Below are 23,633 nucleotides of genomic sequence, written 5' to 3' on the forward strand. Positions count from 1 at the left end.
AGGGGCAAGCCGGTTGGAGAATAGACGGTATTCTCAGGAATACTGACAAAGTAGCCTGGACTGATGATTCATTAACCGGGTCACCTGTTCTTCGGGTGGGCTCGGCGAGGTTAAAAAGCAGTGTTGGGAGAGAGAGGGCTCGATGCAGAGTGAGCGAGGTGGTGAGTGAAACTTCCCTGAGGGCTTACCCAGCTCCACACATCGGGGTGCGGGGAGGGGGTGGGTACTTAACTCCCTGAGAAAATGGGCTGGCATTGGAGGGGACTCGAGGAAGCTTCCGGCCCCTTTTGATGCCCCTTGCACCATTATTTACATCTCCCCACCATTCTAAAGCTCAGGGATTGGCAACATATTTCATTCAGCCAAGAATGCAGTTAAAAATTCAAGATGTGTGTGAGGCTCTAATTTATCTGGTGCCACGAGTAATTTGTCAACGTGGTGCTCCGATGAGAAAGGGTTATTAATAAAGCACGTTTAGAAACGAGTCTCTGTCTGAGAGGTGAGACTGGGGAGGGTGGGCACGAGTGGCTGAGGAGGTAAGTAGTTCCAAGTGCTCTTGGTCCATCATCCAGAGGAGCAGTGACTGGCCCGGGTGGGGCATTTGTGAGCATCTCTGCACTTACCTCCAGAGAGACAGGCTTGTCCCGGGAGGGCCTCCGACTGCAGGTGGGATTCCACCCGTGGGCGTATGGCTGTGGGGCCTGTCTGGGTGCCTTTCTCTCATTTCGTTGTTATGCCTTTCAGATACTGGGTTACTTTGACTATGCTTTCACAGCCATCTTTACTGTTGAAATCCTGTTAAAGGTAATGGCGTTTTCATTGATCCTCACATATTCTAGTGCAGCTGTAGCAATAATAGTTTCACTTCTCTGCTTGCTTTCCAGATGCTAGGTTATGCAGACTATGTCTTCACAGCTACTTTTGCGTTTGAGATTGTTTTGAAGGTAACAGGTTCCGCAGGGTGTGTGTAAGGGGCCTGCTCCTGCGTGTGACACACCGCAAAGCAGCGTAAAGTGCTTTGGACTATTTTTGTGTTTTTGTTTTTTGTTGTTTTTTTTTGTCTGTGATCAAGTATATACTTTTTATTTTTTTAATCAGAGGATTTTTTTTTCCTGAAACTTCAACCTGTTTTTGCTCTTTTCTTTTAATCCTTGATGCATGTAGGACTTACTGTGGCTTCATGATAGTGATTGGAAATGATGCTTTGTTCTTTTTTTATATCCTCTGAACTGTGTCAGCTGATCACAGACACATCACCATGTGTGAACTTTCTCCCCCGCTTCCCGGCATCAGAGTTGGAGGAAATGCATTTATCCCGTGAAGGGCATGGATCTCTTCTTGTGTCTTTGACTGAATTACAATCCAGTGGCCTAAAAATAGTAACAGCACTATTTTCTTGCAACAGGATTTGCAAGATAACTTGAATCTGTTTGTGCTAAGATATTTTCTATCTGTTTTAATGGATGGGCTTACATTTACACAGACAAAAGGAGCACCTTTTGGCCAGGGTGCCCTAAATGTACTGCCCATGCATGAGCTAACAGGTGCCATTGCTGCATGCGGTTCGTGTACTGAGAGTGAGAGCCGCCTGGGGAGCTCATTCCTGCGCACCCAGCGGCCTGGAGACCGACCGCAGAGAGCCCAGCACTCCCTGCCCCGACTCGCAAAGTGGTGCGGGTCCTAGCAGTCCTGGATAACGTGGCCTGTGACAGCTGTCAGAGCAAATCATCTCCCCGTGGGGCGATGAGCTGGGAAATGAGGAATTTTAACCACAGTTTTCTTGAAACCATTTTGAGGTTTTTTTGTGGGTTCATCTCAGGGGAAAAAATGTATTTTATGTTAGACTACTATGGAACTTGGGCTCTTTACAAAATCTTCTGTAAAATGAAACCTCAATTAACATGGCTCAGGAATAGGGTATTTATTTTCTTTCTATTATTATTATTATTATTATTATTACTTGGCAATGAAAGCAGTGCAACACCAACTAAACAACCAATCTCTGTGTAAACATTAGTTAAAAATCTAAACATTTTAGTTAATTTTCTTGCCTTGAAGCCAGTGAATTTGGTTGTCAGTATTAAGTCAGACCCGTGCCCGGGTCCGTGAGCAGATTCTAATAGCGGTCTCCACGGTAAGGAGCACAGAGGCGGAAGGCAGTGGGTGGGCGTGGGGTGAAGGGCACTCACCCAACCTCTGCTTGATCCCAGCTGCTTTTTCAAAAAAATTTCCCTTCTTTTCCTTAAACCAGTTTGTTAGCCTGGTTAATTGAGGTTTTATTTTATTTTCCACATGTCTTAGTTGTCAAATGAAGTAGTTACTTTCCGGCTTTGGAGCAAATGAAATACAGGTTTATTTAAAAGGAAAAAAATATATTGCTTTTCAATTTCTGTATATTTACCTCAGTCACACAAACCTTCCATGTCATTCATGATTTTGAAAGTATTTTAGAGAGCGGAAAATAAGCTAAAACAAGGATTCAAAAAACAGAGATTTGCCAAGAAGCATCCGACATATGAAACGGTGGTTCCTGGTGGCCTTGTGAAAATTTGGAAGGCTTTTTGGTTATTTGGTTTAACATGTGAAATTACCATTTTTGTAAGTCAGAAAAGGCTGAGTGTTGGCAATTTCATATGGCCCAATTTTATTAGTTCCCAACTCTGTCTCTCCTCTCCGACACTTACCTGAGTCTTCCCCACTCTTTTACTTTTTTATTTTTTGTATAAACACTGAATTCATTCTGTTTTGCTGTTTCCATTCTGGAGAACTTCCTCACCCAACTCCTTTCCCATCACCAGTAAGAGCCTCACAAGAGCACCCACCATGTGGGCTCCAGGTACTCGCAGCCTGTGACTGGAGAGCAGTGGGATGACTTCGGTGAGACACGGGTGATGCTTCCTAGCCACACCTTCTCCACCTAGAGAACCGAGTGGGAAGAGCTGGGTACAGTGGATGTACCACTAAGGACTGTTAGGAGCAGGAAGGGGCCTCCCTGGCAAAGTACTGGTGTCTGTGTAGACAGAGCCGGTGAGTACTGGGCCCCAGCATGTTTTAAAAAATATTTTTATTGATTTTAGAGAGCAAGAGATAGAGGGGAACATTGCTGAGAGAGAAACATCGATCAGCTGTCTCCTGCACAAGCCTGCAACTCAGGCATGTGCCCTGACCAGGAATTAAACCAGTGACCTCTTGGTTCATGGGTAGAAGTTCAGCCACTGAGCCACACCGGCCAGGCCCCAGCGCTTTGTCCAGCCTCTGGGTTGGAACAGTGTAGGCTCTCCCAGGGACTCAGGGCCTGAGGCATCATTGTGTGGGGAAGCCAAGTTGTCTGGGCAGCAAGTATGGTCACGTGGACTCTCCTGAGACAGGCTCTCTGGACATGCCAATGTTGTTCATGTTTGAAATTTGTTGTTGCTGTAATAAAGTCTAAATTGTTCTCTTCTTTTAATATGTCCCCAAAGTGAGCTTCCCTTTTTCCATTTTTGAACAAATTATGCAGGTGGTCAGCCCTGTTGGCTTAGATTTCTGGTTTCATAATGCACGCTTGTTAGTAAAGATAGACTGTCCTCCAGGCGTTGTAAAGAGCCCAGGTTTCTCTTCCTCTGGGGAGAAAAACCAGTCAGCTCACCCAGATTCTGCCCGTAGATGACGACCTTTGGAGCTTTCCTCCACAAAGGGGCCTTCTGCCGGAACTACTTCAACTTGCTGGACATGCTGGTCGTCGGGGTGTCTCTGGTGTCCTTTGGGATCCAGTGAGTATTCCGGGGTGTGGGTGCGTAGACACCAGGACTGCTGGGCAGGATGGTTTACATGAGGAATTTTATCATGATTCATGAAGGCTGGGCATCATTTTAATAAACACACTTAGGTACCTGGCAAAGCTTAATGGGTACCTAGGCCAGAAAGCACTGGGCAGTCCCTGCTTTCTTGTGTTTCTCTTGTCCTTTCCGTGCCCATTGCTAGCTTGGACTTACTGTTCTCTGTGATATTTGCTTTCAGCGGAGAGTGAAAGAAGCCAAGTTCTAGTTCAAAGCATTTTATCCAGCTCCCTCCAGGGCCGGCCCCAGGACCTTGAGGGCATCCTCTTGCTTCCCCATCTGTATGGGAGGGACATGGACCAGGTGGCTTCGTGGAGCCCTTTCTACTTTGGGTAGTGAAGGTTCCCTTGATCTCCAGGACATATGACCCTTTTCCTTTGCCCTCTAAAATTTTCAGCTAGGAGGGGCCTGAGACTGCAAGTCAGGGCCCCAGGTCCTCGTCACGGCATTTAGAGGTTTCTGGTGGGAAATAGCCCGAGCTGCACCCTGCTTGCCCGCCCCACCCGGAATCTCCAGTGGGAGCACCCAGGGGTGGCCTTGCTTTCCTGCGGACTTCTAAGCACCACTGCTCAGTGTTTCCTACATGGGAGCATGCATGCCCAGCTCTGGGCTAAAGGTGAATGGAGAGGCTCTGTCCCCTCAGAAGATGAAGGACCCCCGCCGGAAACGGCCCTCTAGGGCAGTGGTCGCCAACCGGTGGTCTGCAGACCATGGTGGTCCATGAGGTCCAAAAGGCTGGCGACCACTGCTCTCGGGGAGTAGTCCCTCTCATCTCCCACCACCGCCCAGGGCCAGGGAGCCATGTAGCTGTTATCTTGGAAGGACATTCGAACCAGTATCTTGGCAACTTTTATAAACTCCTGGCTGTGCCTTCCCTCTCCAGCTGCAGCCCTTGCCCACTGCCTCCCGAGCAGGTGCTCAGGCCACACCCAGCCACCTGCCCTGCTAAGTGAGCTGCACTCTCTCATACAGGACCTGCCCACCTGGCATTCCCTCGGCCCGCAGCCCCTTCCCCCTCTGTCTAGCTAACCCTTACTCCCCCTAGACTCACCTGGATATCACCTCCCTAGGGGCCTTCCCAAGCTCCCCAAGGTGACACTCCCCTCATGGCATCCCCTGTGTTGTCACACCTGCCCCATGGGGTTGCGATTGCCCATCTCACTCATCAAGTAGTGGACTCCTTGAAGGCCAGCAAAACGCAGCATCAAAGCAGGGTTCCAAAGGTAGAAAACAAGACCAAATAAGCAAAACTGAAGCCTGAAAGCCAAGTACTACCTAGCGTTTATACCCCCTGAAAAGAACAAAGCAGATTTTGTCAGTCCTGTGTCTGCCAAGGCCAGCTGTACAGCGGAGGGTCCATGGGTTGTAGCCATGCTCATCTGTGAGTCTCAGGGAGAGGTTAGCTCAGCTCCACACGGGACTCACCACGCTGTGTTGTGGTAGTAAAATGAGAGCCAAGTGTGACAGTCTCCGTGTTTCATCCAACTCTAATGCCCTCTGCTTTCTCTCCTCCCCGTTTCTCCCCTTAGATCCAGTGCCATCTCAGTGGTGAAGATTCTCAGGGTCTTAAGGGTCCTGAGGCCGCTCAGGGCCATCAACAGAGCAAAAGGACTTAAGGTTTGGGCCTCTCTCCCGCAGGCTGGGCTGGCTTCGGCGGGGTTAGCTCTATTTACTGACTTTGCTGGGCTCGCGCTGGGCTGAGGCCTGATGGATTTTAAAGTGGGTTCACCTTTGAAAAGGACATTTCTACCCAGTGGAGTGTCCTCTTTCAAACCCGATACCATTTTTAAGTGTTATGATTGCCTTTATTTTCATTTATTTAAAATATTTTCTTTATGTAATTACTTAGCATTTACTACTTTTATATTATTAATGGTATTTACTTTGGTCTTTAAATCTATTCTCATGCAGGTTGTACAAAAGAGGGTTTATGTTTTCCTAAGTTTTTTAATGGGGTGGGAAGTCCTGTGGGCCTGTGTGCCAGGCAGTGCCACCCCCCCCCCCCCCACCCACCCCATGGTAGGGAACCAAGGTGGGACCCATTACAAGGTGCTCTTCCCAGGCAGCCATGATGCACTGGGGCTAACTCCCCACAGTTAACAGAGCCCCACAGTCAGGAGATCATATGCAGATGCACAGACACATAAACAGTCTTGGCTGGTATTAGTCTCCCCGTCATCCTCTCCCTGCTCTCTCCCCACAGCACGTCGTCCAGTGCGTCTTTGTGGCCATCCGGACAATCGGCAACATCATGATCGTCACCACCCTTCTGCAGTTCATGTTTGCCTGCATCGGGGTCCAGTTGTTCAAGGTACAGGACGTGCCTTGGGGCACGAGACCCGGATGATCTCTTCAGGGGCAAGCTTGCTTTTGACTCTCTGTGTCTGTTTTGTACTCAGGGAAAGTTCTATCGCTGCACAGATGAAGCCAAAAGTAACCCTGAGGAATGCAGGTGAATGTCCCGCGCACAGGAGTGGGAAATTGGGAAGGACAAATGGAAGACTTGCAGGATTCGCCTATGCTGGCATTTCAAAAGGCGTGGGCTCCATGAGGCCCGTGTGCTCAGCCCACGGCTGCAGCGATGGGGGGTTTCTGGGTTTTTTTGTTTGTTTGTTTGTTCTTTTGGTTTGAGGTGAAATTCACATCACATGAAGTTAGCCATTTTAAATCATAAAATTCAGTGGCATTTAACACAATCTCTTTGCAGTGTAAGCACCACCTCTGTCTAGTTAACAAAGCTTTTCATCACCTCAAAACAATGGAGAGATGGCCTTTGATGTTTGGTATTGACTCTACAAACTAGAGGGGAGGGGACTAAACCCTAAAATAACAATTGAAATGCCCCAGAAAGCTCACCCTACAGCAAGCATGTCAAACTCAAAGGCTAACACAGGTCAAATAAATGAGGCATGCAGCCTGAGGGCCGTGAGTTTGACATACTTGCCCTACAGCCACATGGGTAATTTTTCCGCAAACCAGAACTCATAGCTCAACTCCCTGAAATTCGGGTGCTGGCTGCCATCTTCTGATAGGTTTCCTGCCACCCACATTTTGGCCATATTTCCATTCACAAGAACAGGCAGAGGCGAGATAAGGTGGGAAACACTCATGCCTCTTATCCCAAGCCATGCAAAAGAATGTGAAGGCAGACACGGAAACCATGGCCTAAAGCCTGAGACTGGGCAGAAGTCCCCATGTCCCCATCCTTTGATGATGTCCCCAAGGAAGGTCCAGCTGCCTCCACTGGTTTGGGGTTTCTTTTTAGCAGAAGGTGCAGTCAGCACCAATGTAATGCGCTGGCTCTGCCCCTCCAGGGGCACCAGGCCTGTGGGCTGGGGGTGGAGGGCGCCCCTGGAGTTGAGCAGCTCAGCAACAGTGTGAAGTCACCTTCCTTTCCCCCTCCAAGCCTCGCTTCCTCATCTGTAAAGCAAAGACATTGACTCCTTCCAGAAATGAAATTCTATGAGAAATATCGTGTGCCAGAAATTATAGAATCTTGGGGGGGAAAACTGGGGATATTGTTGGTATAAAGAGAAGGAATTCAATTAAAGCTAAAATGCAGATTAAGAGGTTGCCTGGGCTGGCTTCCAGAGCTTATGGAATTCTCCAAGGCTGAAGCTTTTGGTTCTTCAGTGTACATGCTGAGCCCAGTGCATATGAGAAATGCTTATTGTTTGGTAGTTTTCATTCGTTATCCGGCATATGCCGGTGGCTGCCTAGTTGCTCTGGAGAATACTCATTAAGCTAGTAGTTACTCGACAGTTATGTGAACTGGAGAGGAGATTGAATACAGGGCAGGAGAAGGAGAAACACAGGCAGTGCCATGCTCAGGTCAGTGGCCTGGCTGGTGGGCCAAGCGTGTCGGTGCCTGCAGTGTGGGGATGGGGCAGCTGTACTGATTTCTCGTCATGCCAAGATGACCCACATTTCTTTTCCTCTCTAGGGGGCTTTTCATCCTCTACAAGGATGGGGAGATTGATAACCCTGTGGTCCATGAGAGGCTCTGGCAAAATAGCGATTTCAATTTTGACAATGTCCTTTCTGCTATGATGGCGCTGTTCACGGTCTCCACTTTCGAGGGCTGGCCTGAGTAAGTACAGAGGGACTCTGCAGGGTGGCGCCTCTTGCCTCAGGGCACTCCAGCCGATTCTTCTCTCCTGAGTGAGTTCTGCTTTTCTCGGCAGTTTCAGGCTTTCCCTATGATTTTTAAACTTTGGGCCACTTATCAATCACTTCTTGGCCCACAGGGCCCCTCTGTCTGATTAGACAAAGGATTAGCTTTGTGGCCAGCCTTCAGGACTCTCGGATTTGGGGAACCAGGAGAGGAGGGCATAGCTCCTAGGCAGGGGCTCTTCTCAGCTGGCTCCTGGGGAGCAGCTCTGGATGGAAATGGGGAGCCCTCAAAGGCATTTGTTTGTCATGCCAACTGCCATTGGTAGCCATGTCAGTAAAGCTAAATAGGGTCACTAAATAGGGTCTTGATAATGTCCTAAGCCATTCATCCACCCATCCACCCATCCACCCATCCATCCATCCATCCATGCATCCACCCACCCATCCACCCATCCCTAGTACTAATATGTGCCAGGCGTGGATGGCTGCCATTGTGCCATGTCTTTCACTGATTCATCAAATGAGCTTTTGGTACCAGCTCCAGGTGACATGTTCTGCTAGTCACCGTGGGAAAAAACAGTTGTCTCAACATGATTCCTCCCTTCAAACCCAAATTCAGTTAGTGTGTCAGGTGATCAAACCAGGCAGGAGGGTCTGGTATGTCACAGATGTGCAGAATAGGGTCCTGAAGAGTGGCTAGGGTTTTGATGGGCAGAGTAAGAAAAGCAGGAAGAAGGAAGGAGGTAGAATACCAAAGGAGGGTCTCTTGTACCCTTGCTACTCTCTGCTCTCTGCTGCCCCACCCCACCTCTAGCTCCTGCCACCAGAGCATAGGTACCTAGATGGATTCCTGAACGTCAAGTTCCCAGGCCTAGAGGGACTGCAGAAGGTGGACAGGCTGGTCTTCTCAGGCTGGCAGACCCTCTGGATGCACGGGAGAGCCAGGGAGCTTTGCAGGAGAGCCTGCAGGGAAAGGACGGCTGGGTGGGGCTGTTCATTAGGGAACTGGTGCTGAGGAGAGAAGAGGCGCGGAGTAAGATCTTTTACTCTACGGAGGTTTTGAGTCTCAGGTTTCTAACATTTTGCTTTAGCAAATCATGGGGGTAGCTGAGGGGAAATGGACCAGGTTGGGACTTGGGGCTCAGAGGAACTGGGCTCAACTCCGGGTCTGCCCCCGAGGAGTGTGACCCTGGGCACTGAGCTCCCTCTCTGAGCTCCCATCCGATGGCATGACAGTGATGTCTGCCTTTGCAGATGGATGTGAAGGTGTGTAGCACAGTGCACCCAGGGGTGGGTGCCCTGGAAGTGGTGACTGCATCAGAATGGGGCTGAATTTAACTGGGGGCCTTATAGTAATGTCCCCTCTTCCTGTGGAGTTCTGCCTGGCCTGTATTTAATTCAGTATGTGTTTCAGTTTGGGGAAGCTCTCTGAGTTCTTTGGAAATCCATGGTTGCTTGCTATGTCTTTGTCAGTGTGCAGTTTTCAGTTCAGCCAGTGCCTACGTGAGACGTTCCTCCTCTTCTACCTGGGAATAGGAAGGACTGTGATGGAATATTTGTGAAATCTTTTGTTTTTCATTCCTCTAAGCATCCATCACAAATATATCCCAGCTGCCCCCACCTAAGTGCTGGGCTGACTGGGCCTCACCCTAACCAGGGTGCCTCAGAGACCTGCCTGTGTGTAGGGGCTTCAGGGAGGGGGCTCCCGTGTGGGGTCTGACCGTCAGTGCCATGGGGACATGCAGAAGAGGGACGCCCTGGGAAGGCAGTGGGGTGGGGCTCGCAGACTGGGTGGGGCTGTTGTGCTCATTGGGTGCTTCTGCTCTCCAGGTTGCTGTACAAAGCCATCGACTCGAACGGAGAGAACGTGGGCCCGATCTACAACTACCGAGTAGAGATCTCCATCTTCTTCATCATCTACATCATCATTGTCGCTTTCTTCATGATGAACATCTTCGTGGGTTTCGTCATTGTCACGTTCCAGGAGCAGGGAGAAAAAGAGTATAAGAACTGTGAGCTGGACAAAAATCAGGTTAAAGTCACACACTGTTTGGGCTTCCATCCCTCGAGCAGGAGAGGGATACTTCTCTGTGGATGGTTTCCCCATGCACAGCGGAAGGTGCTGCCTGTGTGTGTCCCTGGGCTTTGGGCCCTGCCCAGAGCACACCCGTGGCCAGTCTGAGTCATTGCTGTTGAAAGTGAGGTTGTCAGATTCAGACTTGACTTTGTTATTGTGGGGTCCACCCCCAGACCTGGGCCACCTCTGTGGTCGACCCACTGGTGACAGCTCTCAGTCTCATCTGGTGGTGTGTCCAGAGGCCGGAAGGCACCAGTGATGCTCCCAAAGCTCCTAACGACAGTCTTTTATCTCCTCAACCTCAGCACTGTTGGCATTTTAGGTCGAGAGTTATTGCTGTGCTTTGTAACGTGTTTAGCAGCATCCCTGACCTCTACTTGCTAGATCCCAGTAGCACGCCCCAACCCCTGTTTTTGGTGACAACCCCAAACATCTCCAGATGTTGTCAAATGTCTCCTGGTTGAGCACCGTTGGTCAGGAGGAAGTGTGCTATCACACCACAGGAAGAGGCGCTAACTTTAAACTTGGGACTAAGATTGCCCTGGCATCAATCCCTCGTTATCTAGCACCTTGTTTTAACCAACCCGATAGAAGCAGGGGCCTTGGCTCTGATTGTGTGATGGTGCGAGGGAGCCAAGTAGCCTGCATCCTGGTCCTGGTCTCCCTGCACCTGCTTAGGGACTGTGGGTGTGTCCCTGATCCCCTTTGGGTCTGGTCTCTTATGTCTAAATTGAGGGCATTCAGGAGCTGCCTGTAGAGGCCCCTTTCAGCCGTAAAAGATTGTGAGCTGGCGATGCTGCTCTGGGAGTTTCCCCGGGCCCTCTATCATTGGCATCTTGGTTTGATGATGACAGAGTGAGCAAGAATAGTCTGCCAGCCTGGGCTTCCTGGGGGAAGTGGCTGTGGTGAGGCAGTCTGTTGTCTCGGCTGCAGCCATGCCCACTGGGGGACACGTGAGGACAGTGCTGGCTTGGTTCCTAGGAAGCTGTTGCTTTGAGTTGTCAGGACATCGCTGCAGATTCCACCAGTGGCAGTCAGAGGGAGGCCTGGCTCCACTCCTCACCCCCGGCTGGGCAGCACCAGAGCCGAAATTATGTCACCACCGAGATCCAGAGCAGACTCAGATTGGGGGTGGGGGGACTCCCCTGGAGTCACTGTGTGAGGTCATAGCAGGGCCAGGGCCTAGACAGGAGGGAGCCTGTCTGAAGTCAGAACTGAGTCTAAGCAGAAGAATGGGAGTAGGTCTGGGCCAAGGTAGCAGCAGGGCCTGATGCCAAGATGTTGGGCCTGGAGGCTCCTTCCGGGCTCACTGCAAAGGGTGGACCAGTCTCAGCCCCAGAGTGAGTGGGGAGACCATCGTTACTGACCCAGAGGTCTGAGAACAGCAGCCCCTGAGCCTCAAACGCTTGCAGATGGACACACAGCTAGCTCACCATTAGTCACTCACAGTTAACACACTCCGTCCTGAGAGATGACTTGCATGGGTCCATCCTGGAGCAGCTGTGGGGCTCTAGTCTCAGGCAGTGAACCAGCCTGTCGGGGACTTGGGGATGTCTGTGCCTCTCATGATCTGGTCTCCTCTCCTGGAGGACAGTGTGGGCAGGAGAACTGCAGGTCTAACCCGCTGGCGTAGACAAAGGTAGGAACGAGAACTGGGGCAAGGCCCATGTCTCTGCTTGTGCACCGTGCGACCTCGGGCGGGCCATTAGCAGCTCTGGGCTCAGTTGTGGGTTGTTTGTTTTGGTTAATTCTCACTAGAGGATATTTTTTCCATTGATTTTAGAGAGAGTGGAAGGGAGGGGGAGAAGAAGAGAAGGGGGGAGAGAGAGAGAGAGAGAGAGAAAAACATGGATGTGAGAGAGCCACATCAACTGGTTGCCTCCCCAAGCTCCCCAACTGGGATGGGAACCTGCAACCCAGGTATGTGCCCTTGACCTAAATCGAACCCGCAACCCTTCAGTTCCCAAGCGGGTGCTCTAACCACTGAACCATGCCGACCAGGGCTTGGCTCAGTTTTGTAACAAGTAAAATAGAAGCAGTCTGGGGGATCTGGGCACCCACAGGGTGCTGTGACAACCAGAGGAGGGGATGGAGCTGGGGGCCCTTTGTCCCTGACGCAGAGTTGTGTCCACGGAGGCTGCCGAGTAGTTTTCCCCTGGGTCCCGGGTCCCTCCCAGCAGGTGCTGCGCCGGCTCTTTCAGAGCAGGTGGGAGCTTCGTCCTCCCTCAGGAACCCTTGTTGCTCTTTTCTCCCATTGCAGCGTCAGTGTGTTGAATACGCCTTGAAAGCACGCCCCGTGCGGAGATACATCCCCAAAAACCCCTACCAGTACAAGTTCTGGTACGTGGTGAACTCCTCGCCTTTCGAATACATGATGTTTGTCCTCATCATGCTCAACACACTCTGCTTGGCCATGCAGGTAAAGATGGAGGCACGTGGAGATGGGGATCGTGTCTGGGCCTTCTGCACAGTCCGCGCCCCAGATGTGAGGGTGGAAGGCCAGCCTCTCACCAGAGGGTGGGTTTGATTTCTGATGAGTCAGGGCTGTAGTTTGGTCAGAGTCCGGTCTTGGCTAACTCATCACGGTGGGAGTTTAAGAGACTATCCGTACAGCGTGGCCATAGGTGACATTTCCGTGGAGCCGGAGCATTCAATTCTGTAACCTTTACTGGGGCTCCTGGGGCCAGGGAGTGGCTGAGGACCAACGTTCTGTGTATGTGGAGTTGGACAGACGGGTTCCAATCCTGACTGGACTCCTCACTGGGGGCAGGGGAGAGGGGGCAACCTTGGGAAACTTATTTACATCCCGAGGCTGCTTTCTTTATTGCTAAAATGGGAAATCCATCATGCCTGCCTCGGATATAAAGTTTTTGTTGGATAATTTGTGCCAGGCACTTTGCTCTGGGCCTGTCACCCAGTGTTGAAAAACAACATACAAGTCACATTCCTGTCCTCAGGGAGCTCTCAGCGTGCGGTGGGGACCCTCCTGTTCATGGAGTAGTGAGTTTGATCTGCATCACAGCTATTCTCTGCTCACATTGGGGGTGAGGAGTACACTCACCTCAGTGAACCACACTGGATTACAGTGTATTAACTTTTAATATAATTCTATATATTTAATATAAACGCTATAATTACTAGACTTACTAGTTAACCTTTCCAGTAGTTTATTGTCTAGTTGCATTAGGACAAGAAGCAAAATCCAAGGTCTAGATTCAGTTTTCACACTGACTTGAAGAGCATGAGCAAGCCAACTCCCAGAGCTGTCTGGAAAATGGGTCTAAAGACAGCCCGTGACAGATTTCATAATGCTTTCCTTTAACGTGAGAAACTGTTATGCATGAGAAGGACCATGTGCTGATGTAGGGGGGAGGGGGAAGTCAAGCTAATGCTGCCTTTTATTGAACATGGAACTAAATGGCATAAAATTTGTGCCTAAGCAAATCCTACCTTTATTCATGGACATTTGGGCGGGTTCTGCATTGTGCCTGGGTCATGGCGCTGAGTGTGATCTCTGCCAGAAGGAGGGATGGGCTCCTTTTATCCTGAGCAGAGGCAATTGATGTCTTTCCCCTTCAGCATCCAGTCATCCTCACCTTGCCAAGGCCCCTGCACTTTGTGGGGAGGGCTTGTGACCCGACAGTGCCAGTGGAGTCACTGGGAGAGGGTGCCTGTGTCCCCAGAGGGCAGTCGCCTGCAGGGAGGAAGGGCTGGGCGCCTCCTTCTGTGAGCCTGGAAGGGGCCTCTGAGAGCTGTTCTTCCGTCTCCGTCCACAGCACTACGAGCAGTCCAAGATGTTTAATGACGCCATGGACATCCTGAACATGGTCTTCACTGGGGTGTTCACTGTCGAGATGGTTTTGAAGGTCATTGCGTTTAAGCCTAAGGTGAGTTGCTGAAACCATTTCACAGAGGCTGTTGCTGAATCACCCCAGAGAAACACCCACTTCCTGTTAGTCTTGTGTCAGTGAATTATGCTGAATTGTTCTGGCCGCTAACTGGGTTATCACCTGCAAACATTAAAATCTGATTAGGGCATCTGTATACATATGGGACAATAAATCTGCAAAAACAAAACCTCATAAAAACAATTCGAAGAAGAAGAAGGGAGGGGAGAGCATTGGGAATTGGTGGGATGGAGGTTGTTTTGAACCTAGCTTTCTGTTTCTAGAACAGCATTATCAGGTTGTCTGCGGGAGACTTGCTTCGTTACTGGAGCACTTTCACATCACCCATCAGAAAGAATTCGGCCCTGATTTTACTTTCAGATTTCTAGGAAAAAGACATTGGTTTTGTGTGTTCTTGGTCTACAGCATCTTCTTCACCTTTTATGGAAACTTCTACCCGCTGCAGACCTCTCAGAGCCATACCATTTTTTTTGTTTATTTAATTTAGAAACTTTTAACTTTAAGACAAAACAAGACATGAAATATGTTAAACTGTGTTGGGCAGTTCAGCATATTGTGTCTCCTTTGGGAGGGAGTGGATCCATCTCACATCCCTCAGTGTCTATAAAATAACAGATAGGCAGATAGGACAACGTCAAAGAGCACACCCAGGCCTGGAGTCAAATCCCTGCTCTCCACCAGCTCATCGAACAAGTTCCTTAACCGCTAGATGCCTCCGTTTCCTCCGCCATAAAGTGAAGACATGATAGTCCTGTGTCACAGGGTGCTGTGAGGAGGAAAGAATCCCTAGGTGTGCCATGCTTGGGAAGCGGTACCAGGCTGTAGACGTGTCAGGTGGTCACGGGCTGTAGTACTGTGACTGTGACCACCACCACCACCATGTTCCCTTCAACCAACGATGTTCCCTTGTTCTAAAACCCTGGGCAGAGCAGCAACCCTGGCTGAGCTGTAGGATGTCTGACCCTCAGATTCTTTCCTAGCAAAGCCCCAAATTGTCAGTCAGAGGATGACAAGCTCAGCGGCCCAGTTATTGGTTCATCTGTATGGAAGGTACCTGGCAAGACTAATTTATTCTTGGATTATGAAATGATTTTACGTACTCCTTACTTACATGGAATTCTAATTCAAAACTGTTCCTTTCTTTAATTTGAATTAATTTCTATGCAATCTTTGTCAGCTCTTTGTGGACCCAAAAGAAAGGACACTAGTAAGTGACCAGTGGGGGCGAGTGAAGTGGGGTCAGATTTGGCACCTTATGCATGGCCAGGTGTTCTTTCCTGTGACTTGTCCACACCTCCACATACAAACGTTCCCTCCTTTTCCAAATTCATCTTAATTTCCTTTGGAAATTTTGGTTTGCTTCCCTCTCACCTTCTTTGAATAATATTTGTCTGGACTGATGGAAGTTTGCAAAATAACAACATCAGAAGTCCTTGAGAAATGCAACACGGATCATATCTATGGAGCATTTCCCAGATCCCCACGCCACATCTCCCCTCCCCTCACTGGTGATTATGCTCTGAGGTTTCCAAAAGCTTGTTTGTTCTAGGCTGAGAAGGCCCACTTGCCCATGGCATGTGTGTGAGTGTGTATCAGTGTGTGTATGCTTGTGTCAGTGTATGTGTTTCTGTGAGTGTGTGTGCATGTATGTGTGTATTTGTGTATGTGAGTGTATGTGTTTGAGTGAGTGTGTGTATGTGTGTGTGTGAATTTGTGTGTGTGAGAGTGTGTGAGCACATACCTGTAGCAGGCCATTGCATCAATGGCTCGTTGCACACTACTCTGCCCAGTAAACTGCTGATACCAAACCTGGGGTGCGGGGGGAGTTCAGTGGCCTGTTAACAGTCTGGAGGTATAAGGGAAAATTTATAATCAGTACTGATCAACCAGAGTTTTAAAATGAGTGATTTCCGCTAGACATTGTGCTGCTTTGTAGTTTTACTTAGTAAGGTATTTTCATAGCATAAGACAAGCTCAGGTTGCAATTGAGAAAGTTTGTCACAGCGATAGCAGTCTCTCTGTGATTGGGGGAGCTCTGCCACTCGGTCACCAAACTCAGCGGGAGGGGCTTTATGCTGCTTTGTGCCTGGAGAGCGGGGGACAATCAGTTCACCAAGTTACAAGCAAAGCTCTGCCTAGAGCACTCCCTGGCTTATCCTCATCTTCTCTTCATTGTTAACATCCAGCCCCCTCGACTCGGCCTGCACAGGCACATGGTGAGGTGAGGGCCCTCCCTCCCGGGTTCAGGGACCCTGTGAGAGGCTGCTGGGGGAAGATTCTTTGAGGAGATGGCCACATGGACGGAGGAGTGGGAAACCTGGCCCGTCAGTCTCATAGGAAAGTGTCTCCTGGGAGAAGCTTTGTAACAGGGACTCCGAAGAGGGCCACACCTTCTAGGAGAACTTCGGCATCTGTGCCAGGGCAGCCTGGGTCACAGCTGTTTGTCATTCAGATACAGGCAGTGAGCCGAACAAAACCCTTCTTGGTAGACATAGGAGGAAAGGTTAAAGCAAATCCAGAGACCTGACCCTGGGGACTTCTTTCCTATTCAGACCCTGACAGAGAGATGGGGCCTCCTGAGAGAGAGCACAGTTAGAGGGACGTGGTCCCAGGACCACAAGGGGAGGTCACCCGGCCACCACCAGCAGGAAGGGCTGAGGTGGGCAGACAGAGTAGGAAACCCAAAGCTGGGTGCTTCCTGGTGGGGAGGCAGGCTCACGGGTGGGCAGAGTTGAGTTGGTGAGGTAAGAGGGCAAGGCCTGGGGCGGGGCGGGAGCCAGGTGAAGGGGGCAATAGGGAGAAAATAGGGGACATCTGTAATACTCTCAACAACAAAAATAATTTTTTTAAAAAAAGAGTGCAAGGTGGTAAGAAGCCACAGAGCCAAGGAGTAGGGCAGCAATTTTCAACCGATGTGCCACACAAATTTTTAAAACTTGCAGTACCCGGCTGAGCACTCACCTCTTTCCCTTAGATTGTCAATAAAACAATGACAACAGCCAGCACAGCAATAGCGGTCCAGTGTGAATGAATCAAAATTCTCCCTATATTTTTATTTTTTGGTGTGCTGCAGAATTTTAATAATTAGTTTATGTGTGCCATGAGATGACAAATGTTAAAAACTGATGGATCAGGACAAAGCAAGCAGGCTGTTTAATGTGTTGTGTCAGCTTCCAAGGGAAACCCACCTGCCAGGCATTGACCTCATGCACTTCAGGTTGTGCTGTCGACTTGGAGTTGACCTTGGAGTGGACTTTGGAGTGGACCGTGCAGCCCTAGGGTTTTGAGTGAGCAACAAGCCCCGTGCCCCTGGCCTAGCCCTCCAGTGTTCCCCAGGAAGCCCCTGGAATCCTCTGACGAATTCTCTTGTTCCAAGGAGGGGGGTGAAGGGCCTTTTCCAAAGTACTGGCTCCCTCAGGTAAAGAGAACAGGTCATGTTTGAGGCTCCCTCTTTGTGCTTCTAGATGTCACCCACCTGCTGTGTGGTCCAGTATATATTCCAGCCAGGCTGCTGGCCGTGGTCATGGACTTATCCCCAGAGAGCCACACGTTGTTCTCAAGACTTAGGCGATCAAGTATTTTGATCTTGCTTCTGCCTCAAAAGGGCTAATTTATGTGCCTAGCCACTTGGGCTTGGCAAGAGTAAAGAGTAGTTAGGTTGGGGAAAGAAGTGAGTTTTAGTGCTGTCCACATGCTTCCGTGCAGCACTAACGCGTAGCAGTCACCGGGCATCTGGTCCCATTCTGGGAGGCGATCCCCACTCCAGGGTCCCCACCCCAGGGTCCCAGCAGGTGTGGGCTCATTAAGAAAACCTTAGCAATCTTCCTAGCAGACGTTCTCCACTTCCTGGGATGTTCTCCCCTCACCTGGTAAAATGTGTACCTGCCTCGGCCATCACCTGACCTTTGCAAAGGCTTGTGCTAGTTAGAAAGCTGCCAGCTACAGCTTCTGTGAAAAGTTGGCACAGCGGGTCATACCTGAGTCCAATGACCCCCATAACATCCCAATCTCTCCTGCCTCCTTTCCGAGTTACTCTGACTGCTACGCCATCTCCCTGCCTCTGGCCTCAGCCCCTCGCTGTTCGTCTTCCACAGACTCCCTTTGTGAACCCTAAGCTGACTGTGCCCTCTTCCAGTGAAATTCTGGCACTGGCCACCTATTAATATGAGAAACATAGTTTTCTTAGTCTCATGTCAAAGTCTCCACTAAACCTTAGCCCATTTACATTTCTGCCTCATTTCCAGCCACTCTCTTCCTGTCATTCCTTCTCCACACCCATCCCTAGCTGGTTACGTGCTAGACTTTCCATGGCACACGCTTCTGCCTACTATCCTTTAGCCTGTCTGAATTGTTGGCTCCTCTGCGACACTGTCCCTACCAACCCAGCCCGAGGCAGCCCCTTCCCACGCATTGTGTGGTTAGATGCCTATGGTGCGTTAGCATCATCATTGCCACTCCACGCCTCTCTCCCCACTAGCGATGCCACAGGCTGGGTCTTCTCTGTCTCCCACGATGCCTGCTGCAGGCTGGTTACTCAATAAAGACTAGGGATTGTAGACAGGAATGAATGGATGAGCCTGTAGGGATACCCTCTTGGCATAAGGGCACCTGGTTTTCTATCACAGGATATTTGGGCAGAGTAGAGGTGGGCAAAAGTGAGGATGTTGTCCTGTAAACCCTCACTTGACCTTTGCAAAGGCTTCTGCTAGTTAGAAAGCTGCCAGCTACAGCTTCTGTGAAAAGTTGGCACAGCGGGTCATACCTGAGTCCAATCCTGCCCTGGCAGAAACTGGTAAATGACCCGGCTGCCATGGTCAGCCACAGGAGCAGGTCCTTTGTAAGAGGCTTCGTGAGATCTGCAGATGGGAGAGACTCTGGGCAGCAAACAGACCCTGGGCTGGGCTCCTGTTCCCCGTATGCAGCCATTCCACACGCTTCCTCCCCCGTGGTGCCAAGTCTGTGCTACCTCCTGGCTTCAGACCAGACGTCGACAGGCAACCAGGATAGAATTCTTGGACGTGATGGAGTTGCCTGGCCTCAAGGCACACATTAGTCTGGTTTCTGATTTTAAATGTCTGGAGTCAGAATTGTTTTGGGTCATAGATGTTATTGCAAGTGGCTGATTTCCTTGATCTTTTCAAGCAGGTGGTGCTGGACAAAAGTAATCTAAGGGCTGACTCTGGCTGGGCTGGTAGGGGCTGCTGGTTCCACTCGAGGGCCCCGGCCTCAGAACTCAGCTGTAGGAGATGTGCTGTGTGTCAGTGGCTGAGGGAGATGGAGACGGCCCTCTGTTGGAAGCCAATGTCTCACTTTCGGGTTATACCAGACTTTGGTGGGAGAGCAATGGGGAACTGAGTCATGCTCACTTGACAGTGATTTTATTACAAAACTGGCTACTAAACCGGGAAACAGGATGTGGGAAGAAAGGCAGGCTGGCATTTCCTGCCGCCCCGGGACCTAGCAGAGCCACCTGGTCGGGCCCGAAGCCTTTGCTTCCTGCCACCTGTCCCAACTCAAGCCTCCTGTCGCCTGGGTTAGGGGTGTAGCCTCTCGGGTTTTGTGAGTGTGCGGGATCCTCTGGAGAGAGAGTTGAAGGGATTGCCCAAAAGTTCCAGGCCCCTATCCTGTCAATTGAAAGTGATTTTATATAGCATCATGGCTGCAGTGGCCCCATTGGACAATAGTTTGTTCCCAGTTGATGGGAATGATCCCAAGGTGAATACTGATAATTCTGGACAGCGAGAGAGGAGCTGTTCAGGAGTAAAGTCCAAAGTAGGCCACAGGGCTGGCACCCAGCACAGTAGTGGGCGTGGCCTCAGGTAAATGACGGGCTGTAACGGGTGGAGCTGAGCCCATGGGCAATGAGCTGTGGGCTGTCTGTGTGCCAGGATGGACAGGAGGAGGGATGCTTGGCTTCTGCTCTGTGTGTACGCCAGAGGCCCAGCAGTTACTGGAGACCATGGATGATTCTGAGGCACCCATCCCTCTAGAGGGGAGGGAAGGCCCACCACACTCTAGCTTTTGAGTTGCTAAGTCCCGAAGGAAAGGGCAGGTCCTGCCCCTCAGCGGTCTGCCAAGGCTGCTCCTCAGCCACTGAGTGATACCCATCACAACAGTGCACATCGTTTCAAAGAGAACTTGTACCCTTCGGTCCTGGGATGCCCACAGCCTCACTCATGTGCCCTCTGACACTGCCGGTGCGGAGACTTCCTCCTCCTCCCTCCTCCTTCCTCCTCCTCCCTCCTCCTTCCTCCTCCTTCCTCCTCCTTCCTCCTCCTTCCTCCTCCTTCCTCCTTCTTCCTCCTTCTTCCTCCTCTTCCTCTTCTTCCTTCCTCCTCTTCCTCTTCTTCCTTCTTCCTCTTCCTCTTCTTCCTTCTTCCTCCTTCTCCTTCTTCCTTCTTCCTCCTTCTCCTTCTTCCTTCTTCCTCCTTCTCCTTCTTCCTTCTTCCTCCTTCTCCTTCTTCCTTCTTCCTCCTTCTCCTTCTTCCTTCTTCCTCCTTCTCCTTCTTCCTTCTTCCTCCTTCTCCTTCTTCCTTCTTCCTCCTCCTCCTCCTCCTCCTCCTCCTCCTCCTCCTCCTCCTCCTCTCTCTTTCTTTTTATCGGGGTCTTCCACAATTTCATAAGATGTTGTTAATGAGAGAGGCGGTACATGTGTGGAGCTAGGAGTATATAGTAAATTGTTGTACCATCCTCTCAATTATTTTTTTTTCAGTTGGTATTTCTTAAGTAGACCTTCCCATTAGACTAGATCCATAGGCCATCAAAGTTGTGCAGGTGAAGTCCTATTGTTGACTTGCTACTGGACTGAGGTGGGGCTGGGAGGTGGCCATCGATGAGGGTAACACATGGCTGAGGCATTATGATTGTAAGAGGGGAGGAGAGAGGTAAAGATGGGTCAGAAGTCATGGCAGTTGGGTGTGAAAATCTTACTCTATTTAAGATGAAATTTTGTAAGAACCCAAATCAGTCAGTGTCATAGCTCCCCCGTGCATGCTCTGGAGTGATGGACAGAAACCAAAATAAAGGTGCCCTCTCCCGCTGTTAGGACAGCCAACATGCCCACGTTTTCTGTGGCGTCCTAGGGGTGGGGAGGCGTCAGGAGGTGGGGAAGAACCTGGTGGTGGTTTTGATGGATGGAAAGGCGTCTTCTTAGCCTGGAGGATGAGGGAGGGAGTGAGGGAGGGAGGGAGAGCTGGGTGCAAGGAGGAGTTGCTGGTGACTTGGGGGCTTCCCTTGGTGGCAGTGGGAGCCCTTGAGCACCTTCATCATCCGTCAGTGCTCTTTTCCTCCACAAACAGCCTGGCTTCCCCAGAGTGAGCTTCTCTGCCACGACTCGGTGCCTCAGACCTGTGTGTACCCCGGTGCCCACCTCCCTGCCAGCCATTGCCCGTGTCTGTCCATGCTAGACCGAGAGCGCTGAGAGGACAGGGACCTGTGTGCACCCCAGTGCCTGCCTCCCTGTCAGCCATTTCCCGTGTCTGCCCTGCTAGACCGAGAGCGCTGAGAGACAGGGATTGTCTCAGGCACGCCCTTTGTAATTCTTGTTGGCTGGCGAGGAAGGGGAAGGGCTACTGGTTTGTTTTAAGGGCACAGAAATGAGAGAGTGTGGAATGTCTGCTGACAGTGTTCTTTAAGTGGAGGAGAAGGAGTGGGTGACTGGGTGGGTCCCTGTGGAAGGAGTCGGAGGGGCTTGCTCTTCCATCAGCATATGAAGGTTTGGGCCTGTCATCCTGGGTGTCAGGGCAGAGTTGCCAAATGCCTCCCTGTGTCCTGCAGATATTCTGCTCGGGTTATGCTGCTCAGGACCATGGGTCTGCATTGTGTGTGCGTGCGTGCATGTGTGTGCGTGCATGTGTGTACGTGCGTGCGTGCATGTGTACATGTGTCTGTGCGTATGGGCAGCCTCTCTCACACATGCAGGCGCACACCATCCACTGTGTCCCTTTCCACTGGGCAGTAGTATTGCCTCCCTTTGGCTTCCCACCCTGGTTGCCAAGGGTGCTGCGGGGCCTTGGATGTGTGCCCATATGGTCCGTGTGGCGTTTCATTCATACATGCTCATAAATGTCTGCCCCCTGCCTGCTCTGTCCAGGGGTATTTTAGTGACGCCTGGAATACGTTTGACTCCCTCATCGTAATCGGCAGCATTATAGACGTGGCCCTCAGCGAAGCCGACGTGAGTATGCGCCCGCCCGCGGCCGCCCGCCTCTTGCCCTTCTTCTGTGTACATCCCGCTCCCCGCCCACACTGGCATCACCTGGACAAGTCACAGACCCCAGCCTCACTTCACCTAAAACCAGGAGTTTCCCAGTAGGAGCTGCAGAAAAGAGGCTTTACAAGGCAGAGCCCCAGCCTGGGCCTTTTTAGACACAGACCACCTTGTGGAGGACGGACTGTTCTGCAGCGTTACCCAGGGCACCGGTAGGCAGGGCAGGCGAGGCGTCTCTGACTGTGCTTGTTTTCTGTATCAGCAGTGATCTCCAAGGTGATGTATCTATAACATGTTTGTTTCAGGGCAGTTTTTCAGGTAGCCGGGTGGCATAACACTAGAATGTTCCCTGTTGATAACACTGTCCTTTTCTTCTTTTCTCCTGTGTGCTTCCTCTCCTCTGTGGCTGAATGCTTGCCCTAACAGCACTATTTCACTGATGCATGGAACACTTTTGATGCCTTAATTGTTGTTGGTAGCGTCGTTGATATTGCTATAACTGAAGTGAATGTAAGTAGCAAACTTTGTGTCCTACAACGTCATTGTTTTCTCGTTAAGTCTGACATAGAGGAGACCAGAAACGAACCCCCTCGCCCGCCCCCCCACCCCCCACCCCAGGGTTCTCTGTATGTTTTAGAAATTCAGGCACACATTTCTCTTGAAAGATTAAGACCAATTTTGGTCTCCCCACCCTCACCCCACTCGCTTCCCCTGAAAGAGATGGGGAAAATAAATGTAGAATGACTGTTTTGGAGCTAAAACACTTCAATAGAATATCTCGTTACAGTGTTAAGGGCTAGGAGTTATGTGAGTGTGCACATCAGCACGTCACCTGCCTGCTTTGTGCCTCAGTTTCTCCAGCTATAAAATGGAGTTCATAGTGTATGCCCCGGTACCCACAGTGGTTCTGCGAAGGCACGGGCGGGAAATCCCACAGCTGTGCCCTGAGCATGTGGCCGTTGCTGCTGGTGTCCTCACCTGTCCTGTCCTGTGTCTGCTGAGTCCAACTGGTGGCACTGGGGCACATCCCCATCCTAGCTCCCAAAATAGTGATGCAGCTGGACAGCTGCCCAGGACCAGGGGAAGGAGGCCTAGTGTGCATCTGGGGTGGAGGGAGTCAGTACTCCTTTGCTGCCCTCAGTTAATCTTTTGATGAGGGGCTAAGCAGCATGGTAGGTGCAGTGGCCCTCCCTCCAAGAAGCACCCCAAGAACCCCCCTCCAAAATGAAGAGGCTTGAGAAAGGGGAGCCCCACCTCCTGCCGGCTCCTCTCGGGTCTGACCCTGGGCAAGACCGAAGGGCCTGAGGCAGGCAGAAATGGCCATGCCCACCTGGCCTGTCCCAGGTCATCCGCCGTCTTCGTGGGTGTCCAGTGTGTGTGCCAGGTTGTGTCGAGTCCTTCTTGGGGACCACTGTGCAGTGCTGGCTTCCTGCTCCACATCCCCAGCCTCGCCACTCCCCACCCTCGGCTGCCACGCTCTGCCTGGCTGACATCGGCAGGATCGCACG

General features: G+C 50.8%; 1 protein-coding gene across 6 annotated transcripts in view; it reads left to right on the top strand.

Moving 5' to 3' along the window:
• The window catches only part of CACNA1D (calcium voltage-gated channel subunit alpha1 D), a 295,011-nt gene that overhangs the window by 224,382 nt on the left and 46,996 nt on the right, over positions 1–23,633 (top strand). For 5 of the 6 annotated variants that reach the window (XM_070390774.1, XM_070390775.1, XM_070390771.1 and 2 more), the window contains 10 exons: positions 745–804; positions 3,646–3,752; positions 5,348–5,435; positions 6,022–6,129; positions 6,218–6,270; positions 7,762–7,908; positions 9,762–9,963; positions 12,269–12,427; positions 13,785–13,895; positions 22,009–22,092. In XM_070390774.1, coding sequence (XP_070246875.1) covers positions 745–804; positions 3,646–3,752; positions 5,348–5,435; positions 6,022–6,129; positions 6,218–6,270; positions 7,762–7,908; positions 9,762–9,963; positions 12,269–12,427; positions 13,785–13,895; positions 22,009–22,092 — 1,119 coding nt within the window. Of the gene's footprint in view, positions 1–744; positions 805–3,645; positions 3,753–5,347; positions 5,436–6,021; positions 6,130–6,217; positions 6,271–7,761; positions 7,909–9,761; positions 9,964–12,268; positions 12,428–13,784; positions 13,896–22,008; positions 22,093–22,551; positions 22,636–23,633 lie in introns of all 6 variants that reach the window. The other variant, XM_070390776.1, reaches the window with a different exon arrangement.

This window comes from Myotis yumanensis, unplaced genomic scaffold, assembly GCF_028538775.1.
Source record: "Myotis yumanensis isolate MYYU_CA2020_CCGP unplaced genomic scaffold, mMyoYum1.0.hap1 SCAF_14, whole genome shotgun sequence".
Lineage (NCBI taxonomy): Eukaryota > Metazoa > Chordata > Mammalia > Chiroptera > Vespertilionidae > Myotis > Myotis yumanensis.